Here is a 15,107-nt window from a genome sequence, read left to right as displayed (position 1 = left end):
GTAGGTGGGACTGCTCAGACAGATGATAGCTCCGTACAGCAGGGAGTCCCAACGAACCTTATTTTAGAACTAAAAGAGAAACACCTTTAAGTGTTTATGCAATAATAAATGGAAAAGATAAAATGCTAAAATTTCTACCCAAGGGAAATATTTGGGGAGTTCAAGCTTATTCACCCTGAACTTACGTAAGTCTTGTTGTGTGCTTGGAGTTGGATTTAACACATCATTATCTAGGCCAGATGCCTCACACCTGAACCACCTGTGCTCCTTGTATTTGAATATAGTTCATCTTATAAGTCATTCACAGACCTATGATTGGCAGTGTTCTCTTTTCTTTTTAATTGTGGCATAAAACAAAAAGGAAAGTTACAGGAAATGGTATCATGTAGTAGTGGTTTTTGGCTGCTGTGTTCGTTAGAATTCCATCCTTCTCCAGACGTGCTTCAGGGGTTCCAGGAATGTTTGATTTAAATTTGTTGTAACTATTTATTTTATTTTTTTTAAAGATTTTTTATTTATTTATAAGACAGAGATAGAGACAGCCAGCGAGAGAGGGAACACAAGCAGGGGGAGTGGGAGAGGAAGAAGCAGGCTCATAGCAGAGGAGCCTGACGTGGGGCTCGATCCCATAACGCCAGGATCACGCCCTGAGCTGAAGGCAGACGCTTAACCGCTCTGCCACCCAGGCGCCCCTGTTGTAACTATTTAAAACTATATTAAAATAACAGGAGTATTGAAGTGTACCAAGTTTTAATCTTAGAGACTGCCTGGAGATTGATTTTGTGTTGTTGGTGTCATTCATTTTTATGCAAAACTCAGCTAAAACTTAGAGTAACCTATCTGTGCATTTGTTTGAACTTCTCATAAATGTGTCATACTAGTAAAAGTTTTGGCTCTGTCCTAATTTTTTTCAAAAAGGTTAATTCAGAACGTATTTGATCACAAGAACATATGCAAGAGTTGGTTTACTGTGTGTTTGGGTGTTTCTTGTTATAAGAAATTTGTATTTGCATTTGTTGTATATTTAGTGATTAACTTTGAAAGAAAAATTTGGAGATATGTCTCTTTTAAGTTTCTGAGTCATTTTAATCAAGAGGCTTTGAATTTATAAGGAAGTCTATAAAACAAACAAGCAGCAAACCTTCCAAAATAATGTTTTATCTTTTGTATCTTGATATCTGTGTGAACCATTATGGATCTCTGAAAGAAAAACACAGAAATGAATCCAAGTCTGAGACTGATGTAAGACTACAGATGTCGTCCATAACACCTGTTTCAAAATTTTATGTAAATCAGAACAGCTTCTTTGTTCTCATTTGTTGACTTTATAATGAGATAGGTAATGATTTTTAACTTTGATAGTAAATTTTTACTCATAAAACACATTGGGATTTGGTTATAGATAATAGAAACCAATCTAAGCTAGTTTAAACAAAGAGAAATGTATTGGGCCACTTAAAAATTATTAGAAGGGCTAGAGGGTCAACTAGTAGGCAGAGTGATCGAGGAAACTTCCATGCTGCAGAGTTTCAGCTCCTCCTCTGGGATTGGCAGAGCTGCTCCCTTGGCTCCAGGAAGCCCAGGGAGGCAGGAATCCAGTAGATCCACATTGTCTCTGCTTTGATCCTCCCAGAAAGGCGGGCGGGGGGCGGGGGAGGACCTCACACCTCTGTCTTCCCACTTAACTTGGTTCTGGACTCAGTCTCACATGACTAGTATATCTGGTCAGGTGCATCTGATCAGGAGTTTGGACAATGTCATTTTTAATTTCCAGGACAGGAAGGAGATCTTACAGGTGGTTGGAATTGATATTAAGCCACTACTACTGTATTTCTTTTAACCTATTTAATCTATTGGTTTATTCCGTATGAGATTTTATTTGAAAATAAAAACTTGCGCTGTTAGAAAAAGTCTGGAAAGTACTGGAAGCTCCAAAATTTAGATCATGGTACTCAGTACCAAAAACCATAGATCTGGGCTGCCTGGGTGGCTCGATGGAGCCTACTTAAAACAAACCAAAAAAAAAAAAAAAATGCAGATCTTCTGGTAACAAGTGAATGGCTCTGCTGGATTTGAAGCCCCAACAAACTGGTCATCATTCTGCCTGTGCTTCAGAACCATTGCCAGTTTGATTAGAGACCTCAGGTTTATTGGCCCAGGGTCTTAGTGGAGATGAAGAATATGTAATCATTTATCTCAGATAAATAATGCTGTAATTTATTTTTAAATTCAGACACTTAATACTATAGCTATGTTTGGTTAATTTTTATAGTGTTAATAGAAAGACATCATAATATTGGTCTTTAATACATTTTAACTTAAGAATATAACTTTTTGTCTCTGTTCAGTGGTAATTTTCTCAAATTTTCCAAAATAACGTTCTAAAAAATTGTTTCATTCTGAGCTATACTTATTCTACCAGTCTCTCTACTTGGTACAGTTCTGGAATTATTCCATTATTAGTTCTTTTACTAATTTCCAGGAAAACACAGTCACAGTGTTTTTTAAGTCAACACACTTTTCTGAAAATGAATGTTTAATTCACTTTTATAATTGATTATAATGAAGAGATGCTAAAGAATAATGAATTTCATGATGATTCTTTAGTCTTCTTTGTCTAAATACAGCAGTAAGATTGACTTGGATATGTAAAAGAATCTATGATTTTATTTCTCTGATCTCCTCTTGCTCATGGATTGCATTTTCTAGTGATAGAAAACATGATCTTGGCAATTAAAGGTCTCAATTACTTCTACTTTAAAACCTACTGTTTTTTTTTGTTTTTTTTTTTGCATTAACTTGGTGTTTCTTGGACACTTGGTGTTTTGCATACTTAGTCTTAGATCAATACCTAGGACTGGCTTTCCAGAAGGTGCCAAACTGTTTTCCAAAGTGTTTATATAAGAGTTCTAGTCTTGGACAGCTTCTTCCTAGTTCCTTTCTTCCATCAGACAATTGGTCATATAGGAACACTTAGTTAGAAAACGTTCTGGTAGTGATGGTAGGTAGCCTTTGGCCTTTTAACGCTGCCCTCTGGAATCTGTTGAACCCACTGCTCAGGCTTCTAAGGCTAACATGACTCAAAGCCTTTTAATTTGTGATGGGTGGGGGACAGGGGCTCTCATCTGTCTACCAGGTCTCCATGTGGACTCTTGCTGGTGCTGCCATCCCTTACGTCTTGCCTGAAACTCTCTTAAATCCCAGATAGCCTGTTGCTAGGGCAGCTTCACCTCTCCCTGTGAAATTCCTTTAGTTTGCTTCCCTTCTGCTCCATGTGGTCTTCCATGTGGACACTAAAGCCCTGATTTGAGGCAGTTTTGAGGGAAAGGAATGAAATTGGTCAGGTTGTAGATTTGGGGGGTTTTGTTTTGTTTTGTTTCATTTGTTAGAGAGAGAGAGAGCACAGCAGGGGGAGTGGCAGGCAGAGGGAGAAGCAGGCACCCCGCTGAGCAAGGAGCCAGATGTGGGACTCCATCCCAGGACCCCTGGATCAGGACCTGAACCAAAGGCAGATGCTTAACTGACAGAGCCACCCAGGTGTCCCAGGTTGTAAGGTTCTTAGTAAATATGGAGGAATGACTTCAAGGTTTGTGATAGTGGGAAGAATGGAGGGGGGTGCAGGACATGTTAACCCCACCTCTCGCCAGTGCCCCTAGCTGGCATTGGAGTGTGGGGCCAAGAGCACACTCTAGTCAAGATGGTGTCTTGAATGGAAACACAAACCAAGAATGGAGTGAAGAAGTGCTGGTGCTTCCTTCACATTGAGCTGAAACCTAAGTGCAAGACAAAGCTTTTTGTTTAATCAGGTTATTAGGCATAATTTATGTATAATAAATCTGAGCAATTTTAAGTATATAGTGAGTTTTCATGAATGCATACTGCCAAGTAACCACTATCACATCAACATTTCTGCCGATCTAGAATATTCCCATATGCCTCTTTGCAGCTAATCTCCCCTCTATCACCAGCCTCTAGTCCCTGGCAGCCTCCGGTCTGCCTTTCGTCCTGCTTATGCAATTTCATGTAAATGGAATCATACAGTGTGTCTGGTTTCTCTCACTTAGCAGAACACTTCTCAGATTCACCTATGTTGTGCTTTGTTCATTTCTGTTTCTCAGGAATGTTTTGTCATTTGGATATAGCATACTTCAGCAATTCATACAGGGCCAGTTGCTTCACTTTTTCCCCTTTTCCCTTTACATTCTAATGCGTGTGGTTTGTAGCTCATTGTGGCTGCAGTTTACATTTCCCACATATCTGAGGAGGTTGACCATTTTTTAAAGAATTTGTTTGCCATTCCTAGATTTTCTTTTGTGAGGCATCTATTCAAATATTTTGCCCATTTTAAAATTGGAGATATGTGTTATTTTAATATTGAGTTGTAAAATTACTTTATAGATTTTGGATACAAGTTTTCTATTAGATATGTAATACCCTATAGTTCTCAGTTTATGGTGTTTCTTTTTGTTTCCTTAACAGTGTCTTTTGAAGAGCCAGTTTACTTAATTTTGATACTCTGTTTTATCATTTTTTCCTTTATAGTTTTCTACTTTAATCCAAAAAACATGTTTAACTCAAGATTTTCTCTTATGTTTTACAGTTTTCACCCTTTTATATAAGCCTATGATTCATTTCAAGTAAACTTTTATATGTGGTGTGACGTAAGGGTTGAATTTTGGTTTTGTTTTTTTCTGTATGAATATCCATTTTTTTTCCAACACTGTTTGTTAGAAAGATAACCCCTACCTCCGTGAGGTACACACACATACATGTGTGTGTATGTCTATTTTTGGATTCTCTATTTGGGCTCATGGAACTGTATCTGTCCTTGTATTGGTACCATCAAGGTATTTTATTTTTGTTTCAGCTCTTTTGAGGTATAATTGACAAATAAAATCGAGTGTAAAGTATAGAACATTAATATCACTCACCACCAGGGAAGTGTGAATAGGAACTACAGTGTGATGTGACCTCACACCTGTCAGGATGCCTGTCATTAGATAGACAAGGGACTAGTGCTGCTGAGGGTGTGGAGAAAAGTTCCACCAGCTTTGATTGATGTCACTGTAGAGACTCTTGGTATAATTTAGCATAACTTCTACAATTTCTGTAGTTTTCAGAATTGACTTGACTTTTCTGGGGCATTTGCTGTATCATATAACAGTATACTTCTCTATGTGGTATTTGGATTTTTCTGATCATGCATCTTACAACCTTACTGAATTCACTTACTAATTCTAGTGGGTTTTTTGGTAAATTCCTTAGGACTTCCTACCTGAGTAATCATGTCGTCTGTGAATAAAGAGTGTTATTTTTTTCTTTCCAATCCAGTCTACACCACATACATAATATTTATATTATATGTAATATAATTTTATTTAACTTGTAAGTTTAATGTGTGTATAGATAGATAGATACACACACACATACCGGACACACTTTTTTGTCTTGTTTTGCTGGCTGGAACTCTAGTACAATGTTGCGTAGGAGCGGTGAGAATAAATAATTCTTATCTCGCTCCACGTCTTAGGGAGAAGCGTTTCATCTTTCACCCTCAGGTGTGCTGGCACCCGTAGGTTTCTCATAGATGCCCTTTATCGGGGTAGTGAAATCCCCTTAAATTCCTGATTTTCTGTGAGCTTTTATCCTGAATGAGTGTCGAAGTTCTTTTCAAATGTTTTATCTCCGGGATTACAGTGTTGAACTGCCTGGTGACCAGTGTCTAAAAGCTTTTGTTTCATGTATTTTGTCTGGTTTTCTACTTGTTTAGGACTGGAAGGCAGTTTTTGTAGCAGTTAATCCTTTCTGAGCAAAAGTGGCATATTATTTTCATACCTAGGGAATGTTACCCATATCAAACTTCAGACAAAGGGAAAGTAAGCATTCAATGATTCATTGTTGTAAACTGTTACTTTTAAACTAAAAAGTCTTTTAATACAGATTTATCTAGAAGTCATAATTTCTTAACTGATGCCAGAAATGTTGAAGGAACAGAATTGTAACAAGAAAGAGCCAATTTGCTGAAAGTTGTGGACAACTAAATTCTTTTCTCAGTTCTAGTATTTTGTGTTAGTGTCTCAGGAACACTAAGCATCTGCCTGGTTTGATTTATTCCTTTGGAGGACATCAATACTAAATAAAACGTGTCCAATGTAAGTGAACATTTTCCTGGAGGATAAGCAACTCTCTGGTGAAAGAGCACCGCACACAGGGCTACCGTCACTCCTGGGCGGCCTGCTGCCCTCTCTCCGCTGAGACCGCTTTGCTCCCATTGGCCTGAGCAGACTCTGTCCCCGAACGGGTTTCCTGTGCTGTCCATTCAGCTGGTCACAATCCTCATCTTTCTTCAGACCTTGAGAATTTTTTTTTTTTTTAATGTGAGACTCTCTAAAAGTCTTGCTGTTTTCCTTGCACATGAAAACTAAAAAGAAAGGCAGAATTCTAAACTCCCTCCATCTCCTGCATGCTTGACGTTTTGCAGGGTAGGTGGAGTGAACACAAAGCAACTTGGTAGAAACATAATAAAGGCCTTACTTTATTTTTTCCTTTGAACAGCTTTTGAGAAGTCCAAATATGTGAAAATGAAATTAGTAGTAAGTGGGCTACAGCAGACCCAAGAGTAACATAACCACAATTTTAAAAGTGAAGTTTTGCAGACAACTAAAAACTTTTGCAACACTTTCCAACTTACTTATTAATATTATTGTTACTGCAATTCAAAATATGATTGAGTCAGTAAGATTTAAACCTTTTTCTGAGTTCTTAAGGTTTATAATCTATTTAGTACCAGGATCAGTTTTCAGCTAAGATCTTTGCTAACATAGTAGTGTGTGATTAGGCAAATTTCATTGAATCTCATGTACTCCAGAGAATCTTGGGAATCGGGAGTTGAATGGTACATTCGGGACAATATCCATCCTCAGAAAACTCTCAAACCATATAGACTTTGATACTAAGCCCTTCCTTGTTTATCACTTTTATGAATAAGACAGGTAAGCTTTGGATTTCTCATTTTCCCACATCCTCAGTATTGAAGCAACATAATAAAGAGCATTCCTAAAATGCATAAACAATGTAAGAGTTTTAGGAAAGCTCAATAATTTTTTATTTATAATTCCTAAAATTTCTTAGCAGTTTCCAAATTGCCACTTGCAACTATGAATTTCAGAAGGCATTATTAAATACAGAATTTTCCATGTTAAGACTGCATAATTTCCCAAATGTTAACAGAGTTTACATTTAATAACTCCAGTTTCTCCTGTCCGGGTGATAGATCGTTCACATACTTTAACAGCTCATACACTATCAATTGGGAAATAAAAATCAGCTTAAAGTGTTTTTCTGTATGAGCCTGTCTGGCATGGGTTTGCTCAGGTCTTTCTCATGGTGAGCTTTAAAGTTAGTCACCTTTGCTCACAGGCATGATGCCAATCCAGATAATGATTAGGATACATACAGTTCAATTATAGACTCAACACAGTTCTAGGTCACTTAGAGATAACCAGTGATTTCCACAGTATGTACAAAGGGGAAGAAAAAAACGTGATTGCGTCATGATGCCTTTTTTCAGCTTTGCTTCTGTGGCCTTGATAAGTGAAATCCAACGTAATGTGTGTGTATATATATAGAGAGAGTTTTCTGTTAACTACAAGAGAGAAACTGTATCATATTATATATACAGCACTTATCTACCATATATATTCCTAGCCCTCATATCTACCAAATATAAGGGAACTACTTTGTAAATTGTTACATTTTATATGTACAGAAAAAGACCTGTAGTTCTCACTACACCATTTTAAGCCATCACTTTTCATGTATAGATTTGGAAAGCTTCATGAACTAACTCTAAGAATGGTCTTGTTCTATTTACATAGAATTAAGTGCAAAAGAAGAGACTACAATAGCATATGCTAGAAAATGTGATTCTCCAGATTATTAAAAATCATAATAGTCCTTCAGGGAAAAAATAATAGCTTTACCTGTTTTATGATGTAGCTTGTGAACTTATCTATATCCTCTCCCCCTTTTTTTCTGACCACGAATATCACAAGTATATAGTTCTTTATACCTTTCAGTTACCTAGCAATTTATAGTTTATTTCATTTTTCCCCATTAGCGACTCTGCAAAGTAGGTTTACTGGCACCAACCAACTAACCTGGTGCTTAAGTTCTTGATTATGTGGCTTATGTTCTCCCATTTGTGCCTGGTTTTAATGTTAAAAAATTAAGAGAGAGAACAAAACAAAGTGATCGCTATCCTTACAAGTTACACTAAGAAGTTTTAGACCACTGGCAAAAGTGACAGTCTTTCAGTGTTTTACCGCTCTGTTGATGTCTGAAGGAAAATACTGTGCATGCAAAAGCATCCTTATCTGTATCTTAATCATTCAAGAATCTTTTTTGGAATGCGTTTTTGTTAAGTAATGGAAAAGAAATATTAGATGTTGTCTCTTGTCTTCAAGAACTTATCTTCGTCAGGAAGTTAAGTCACCCGCATGTATCTAGCTATCAGCAGAAGGCAGAATGTAATTCATGCCAGATTGAATGGGGAGAAACAAAACTGTGGTTTGCTGACAGCTCACTGTGTCCAAGAACCTTATGTATATTATCCCATTTACTCGTCCCACCTGACCGCTTCTTGTAAGTACGATGTTTCCAGGTCTGGAAAGGTCAAGGAACCCAGGTATGGCTTGTCAGTGAAGCTGAGATTTGAGAATAGATCTGTTTGGACTCCACGCTTACCTTCTTTTTTCTATAGCGCTCTGCTTTCCCAACGGGAGAGTGGTGTATGAGACTTCTGAGGAAAGGATGTGTGCCGGGGATGCCTTTGAGAGGGCCTCACCGGCAAAATGGAAGTTGAGCTAATTCCTGAAAAGGAGGAGGAATCAACTTTGGCAAGAAACAGCAGGGACACTCAAGTCTCAGGGTCTTTGCTCAGGCTAATCCTTCTGCTGGAACGCACTGCCCCCAGGGAGCTGCTTTCCTAGCTCAGCACCTGGAACAGACCCCCTCTGACCACCCCTTCCACCACCGCTCTCTGAGGCTCCCTACCTGAGCCACTTTGTTTCCCACTTTAAAGCACTTACCACCTGGAACTTGCTATACAATTTAGTGTTTTATCATGTTTATGGACCCCCTGCTGCCTTTAGAATAAAGCTTCATGAAGACAGGGATTATTGTTTTTTTCTTTTGTTTGAGACATATTGTAGGCACTTAGTAGGTACTCTATAATTGTTGTTTGAAGGTATAAAGATTTTGAGTTAAGAGTTAGCAAAACATGTTTGAGGCTCTAGAAAGACCAGTTTTACTGAGTGGCAAAGGAATCCCATGTGTTGTATATTCCATTTGGAAAAATAGAGCAGAACCAAACTGTGAGGACTTAAATCCTAAACAAAGGAATTTTTTTTTTTTTTGTAGGAATAGGAATAGAAGAACTTTCTGGAGCTTTTAAGTAACACTGTATTAATTCAGTGATATAAAAGTAATACCCTAGTAACATATTGTTACCTTTCCTTCATGCTTTTTTGAAATGTTTTTAGTTTTACCTCGTAAAATTGGCTTCAGTAAATAGGGGAATTAGCGCTCATGTAGGTAGGAGCCCCTAGGTGTAAAGCAGGCTTAAAGGTCAGCTGATTTCAGGTTGACTCCCCTCATGATTGCACCCACTTGGGCCAGTCATTTTGCTTGTGGTTCTCTCAAAGCCATGAAATAGAAGTCCTTCCCTTCAGTCTGATTGGGCCAACTGAGACATTTATTCAGTGTCTGGCACATATTACATGTTTGATAAAGATTTGGGGATTGAACCATTAAGAGTGCACTGTTGTAAGAAGACAGCTGTCTTCAGACAAGCCCCACAGCTCCAGCAGAAAGCAGGAATGGCTGGAGGAGGCTGACTGGAGCTGCACCAGCTCCCAGGAGCTGGAAGCACAGTTGGCCCTTGAACAACATGGAGCTTCGGGGTGCTGACCACCCCCCACCACCACAGTTGAAAATCTGCATGTAACTTTTGACTCCCCAAAACTTAGCTACTAATAGCCTACTGTTGACCAGAAGCCGCCTTACTAATAACATAAACAGTAGATTAACACATTTTGTATGTAATATCTTAGAATAAACTAAACTAGAGATCAGAGAATATTAAGAAAATCATAAGAGAAAATACATTTATAGCTCTGTAGTATATTTGTCCAAAAAATCCATGTGTAAATGGACCTGTTCAGTTGAAACCCATGTTGTTCAACAGTCAATTGTATATGTTAATTTTTATGGGAAATAAGTATTTTCTATAATGAGAAGACAGATATACTCTATTTAGGAATATTAGAATCCCTGGAAAGCCCACAAGATGAAGTGAGTGGACAGGCTTACCCGACAGAGGCACAGTGAAGTCCTTCCAGATATCACCAATTCCTGTCACTTCTGATCACTGTGTTTTTTCTTTGTATGCATAGTATCAGTATCTTCAAGTTCAAAATCTTGAACCTCTCTTCTTATCCTACGGAACAAGCACTGAAATTAAACTTATCCATGGAAGATGTGGTAAAAATGTATGTTAAACTTAAGGAAATGATTGATCAATTTAAAAAGTAGAAATGGTTCAAAACACATTCTTGGGACATAGAGTAATAAAGCCACAGAGCTAAACACAGAGTAAAGAAGAACATGAGAAGCAGCCACGGAACTTCAAATCAGCCGTCAGAAGATAAATTCCTTTATGTTCTGATTACATTTGGATTCATTCCTGAAATCCCATTTCATATCAAACAACTGTCAAAAGTGATCCCAAAAATAAAAGTACAAATGCATGCACTGTTTTAAAGATTTATAAGTACTTAATTTTCACTTAAAGAATATCCTGACAATATAATTTTATTTTGAAAAAGTTTTTTCCACAAAAACATTTTCAAAATAACAGAGCAGAAAGGTCATCCCATCCTCCTCACGCAGTTCATAACTCCTTCCACTCATCTAGCAATTCCAAGTTAAGCACCCAGGGCTTAGAATGTCTCCTTCTGAGAACGTATGACTGGAAGGTCTCCATGCTTCCCACACACACTCAGGACTGAATTGTTGGAACCACATTTCACACAGCTCAGCAATAAACCTTGCTTTAAAATGAAAGGCGTTAGGGATCATGGCAAAGTAAGAAATTGCCATGGATGCAAGATTTTGAATAATTCATGAGCATCAAAGTAGTAACAAAAATGTTCACAGCAGCAGACACTAATTTTTATGCAGCTTTAGGGGTTCAATTAACATTTGTTTATTCAACACATGCGTACTATGGGATCATTATATGCCAGGCACGTATCCCTGTTCTCAAGAAGCTAACACTCTAGTGGGATGAACAAACGAGAAAACAAAAACTAATTTCAGAAAGAGAATATCTCTGCCTGTTAAAGAGAAATTTATGTAAAAGAAGAGAAAAAAAAGAAGAGAGCATCTTTAATCTCAACATCATTTTAATGATTTTTAAAAGCCTTAGGAAGAACAGCTCATGGGGGAAAGACCCCTCGGAGGATTACATAGTAAGTACACCGTAAGTATGTATACGTATGTGCTGGTGGAGTAGCTGACGGACACTCAAGTTTGAGAAGTATCAAGCAAAACGAAAGGAGAATGCCAAGGTTACGTGTGTTTATAGATGCCTGGACATTCACATTCTTCTTCCCTTGAGCCAGCATTCGGATCTGAGAATGGCTGTGGAGAGGGGCAGGTCCCAAAGTGCCACAGTCCTGAGCGCCATTCAGTCCTGAGAGTAAACCTCTTTGTACAACTGCTTCTCATCACGTGCTGCTTAATCCACTGGGATGTGTGACCATGCTCACTGCATTTCTAGATAAAAGCTAAAAATATATAAACCTCTGCGAGTTTAGGATCTATTGATAGTCCCATCTCTGGGGGCAGTTTGGGAGAGGTTAGGGGTTGGGAATTGAGGAGTGGATGAAATTCTGCTCCGATGCACTCCAGTGTGGAGGGCAAAGTTCGGTGCTTCTCCTCCAGCATGCTCAGGGATTCCTGGGAATCAGATGCAGTACTCGAGTCACTAGGAACAATTAGAAGAAAATACCTAAGCAAGCGTGTATTAATACAATGATGCCCCAAAATAGGGACTGAACGTCTATTCTCCAATAGTCCCAAGCTTTGTAATTTCTGAAAGGCTCCAGGTAAAGTCACTGATGCAGCCAGCATTGAAATCTAGTTTCCTTTACGTTCTGGAGCATCCGAGGGACGGGGTAGATGTGTGCGTGTGCACGCCTGTCTGTGTGCACATGTGTGTGGCATGGTTGCCGGGACAGATACTGAATTCAGTGACCAGTTAGGAGGCTGCTGGTTGATTTGGCACTAGACTTGGTATTATCTGTGGCGGCCAACAGCAAATTGGAGAAAGATTGGGAAAAACAAAACAACAGGCCTCAGCAGTTTACTTAGGAAATATTGAAGGAGGAAGGAGAATCCCAACTCTGTTTGAACTTGTGAGACAGACATGTTTTTGTCAGTGTCGAGATAAATGAGACTCTGCTTTGAAGTAACACAGAATCCAGGATGTTTGAGGCGTGTTAAGTGTGCACTAAGGATGGTAGTCAGACAGAATTTGATTAATGAGGGAGACACAAGATGGCGGTGGCATTAAATTAAAGGCTGCCTCCCAATGAGGGCTCTGGAGAGGCCCAGCCCAGCCACTGTCTGTAAGGGCCACACAAACGTACTTTGGGTCAGAACCAGTGACCTAGAATGGAGTCGTAGCCAGTTTGTTTCTTGTACCCTGTTGGTCACATGGGCGTGCTCTTGTCCTATGGCCAGCCCCACGGGGAGATCCCCTCAGAGGGTCACACCTACGCGTGCCATCCCTCCATCGGTCTCGCTTTATGGGAAGCACTGCTGACAAGCTGGTACAGGGGGCACCCCCAACGCCCAGGACCCACGGGACAAAGCTGCCCTGTGGACAGACAGCTGTTCTTATGCCTTGGCCCGGGCACTCTGCAGGGTCGTGTCTGACCAGCAAGTAAGAAATGCTGTCATTAACCCAGCAGCAGAGATGTTCACGGCCACTGTGATAGTCATGTGGTTGTGTCATTTAGGATATTATTTGCAGATGCTTCCATTTCAGAACATTGAACAAGGCGATCTGGAAAATGGCCTGTGAATTGTGGTATTTCATTTCCCTCCACACTTTATTTGTACATCCAACTCTGTTATGTTTAACCTTTAGTTGATAGATGTTTAGACTCTTAGATTTTGTAAGAGAAAACATAGCAAAACAGCCTTCTAGTTTATGGAGAGTGAATGACATATTCTGTATTTCAGAACCTACTCAGAGTTTCTAATTGTGTTTTTCTCTTCCTTTTCCTTCCACCAGATGAATCGGCTCCTAAGGAAGTCAGCAGGGTGAGTAATGTGAATATAATTTCTCCCACCACAGTATAGGAAATAAATAACTTTCATACATTTTCTCAGTGCTCTCACATGTTAAAGTATTAGAAAAATAATGGCAAAACCAGAGCATCACTCATTAATATGGAGTAAAGTCAGTCGGGAGAGCAGTTGCAAATTGGAGGCCCCCAAAGTGAGTACAGCTCACAGCTGCGTTTTGTCTGGCCTGCACATGCTTATGGGGTTTTCTGAATGAGTTGCCAACATTAGAATTGGAGAGACTGCATGTAAAGACTGGATTTCTGGCTTCTCCTGAAAAACCGTAAGAGAAGCCAACACCGACACAAGCCTTCCCAACGTGGCGGCAGGCTGCTGCTGCCGAGGACCGGAAGCCTCTGCCTCGCGCTCCCCCAGCGGGCATCTCTACTCTGCCATTAGTTCCTACACCTCGTTTGTGGGTGAACGGAAGGTGACTGCTTGCATATTCAAGACATGGCATTCCTCAGTACTTTTAGAAATACTAAACGCACTGTTTTCATGTCCAGAGGAATTACTTAGTGTTAACTTTAAGAGACGTACCAAACCGAAAAGCTTATGCGGCATGAGTACTGAAAGCATTTAGCAAACTGTGCTTAGTACTACGAAGTTACAACTAATTACATATGAAAAATATTTTAATTATATATTCCATGTACCATAAAGATCTTAAATGTGGATTAAAGATTGAAAATAATCAGTTTGAATTTAATCGGACACAGTGTTAGGTAAGACATCACTATTATAAAATATAAACTGAAGTGTTTTTCATAGGATCACATATACAGGTATATCCCTTTATTTTTGGTTATCTGAAGAAAAGGAATTTCTCTCATTGCTGGAGACTGGGCAGAATTCCCTCTGTCCATAGTAACCTTTACCGACTCTTAAGGTTTCTATAAATCTCAGGGTTTTACTGGAGACCTTCACTATTAACAGAGCTCACAGGTGGGTGCTTTAGGGTATATCAGGGGCTCAAGGGGTCAGCCTGGAATTTTTGCAGCCACTGGGAGTAGGAGCAAAGGCTAAAAAGGTATGTTTGAGGGTAAAGAGGGTATTCTGACAAGCAAACACAGGCAGAGTCACAAGATACTGGGATGTTGATATCAGCAAACCTGCCGTCTCAAATCTCTGAAGCAGCACCACGCACTTTATACATCACGGGCGGTGGGGAGAGATCTACGATCTACTCATCAATAGTCCCTTTGGTTTCGTAACCCAAACTGTAAGAAATGCCTGACCTCAAATTAACACTGACAATTCTGAAGAAATTTTAGATTTTGTTGTTGTTTTGAGGGAGATGGAAAAGGAATGCCCCAAGAGGTTGATTTTAAACAATCTGTATGTTTACCTGACATTCTGTTCAGTCGACAACAAAGATTAGGATTGTACTTCTGACACCTTGCTTATGTCAGTGTGCTCGTTCTGTTCACCTGTTTGCCAGAGCACTTTCTTTGCCTCCAGTGTCTCCATATACAAAGATTTTGTACCACAGTGTTATAACATTTTGTGATTGCATTGCTCTGCTTTAAATGTAAACTAGGTTGTATTTGGGTAGAACAGTTGTATAGATGAAGAGTGGACTTTTTTACAATACGTTTCTGTGTATTTTAGTTATACAAAATATTGCTGCAAGACATCTCGGATTTGGGTAACGACATTGTCGCATCATTCGCAGTATGCCAGCACCATCT

General features: G+C 39.2%; 1 protein-coding gene across 1 annotated transcript in view; it reads left to right on the top strand.

Moving 5' to 3' along the window:
• PDE10A (phosphodiesterase 10A) overlaps positions 1-15,107 on the top strand; it is a 301,507-nt gene that overhangs the window by 165,318 nt on the left and 121,082 nt on the right. The window contains exon 3 of the mRNA XM_034670799.1: positions 13,364-13,392. Coding sequence (XP_034526690.1) covers positions 13,364-13,392 — 29 coding nt within the window. The remainder of the gene's footprint in view (positions 1-13,363; positions 13,393-15,107) is intronic.

Source organism: Ailuropoda melanoleuca, chromosome 10 (genome assembly GCF_002007445.2).
Source record: "Ailuropoda melanoleuca isolate Jingjing chromosome 10, ASM200744v2, whole genome shotgun sequence".
NCBI lineage: Eukaryota > Metazoa > Chordata > Mammalia > Carnivora > Ursidae > Ailuropoda > Ailuropoda melanoleuca.
Note: the sequence above shows the minus strand (reverse complement) of the source record. Positions and strands in the feature narration are given on the sequence as shown.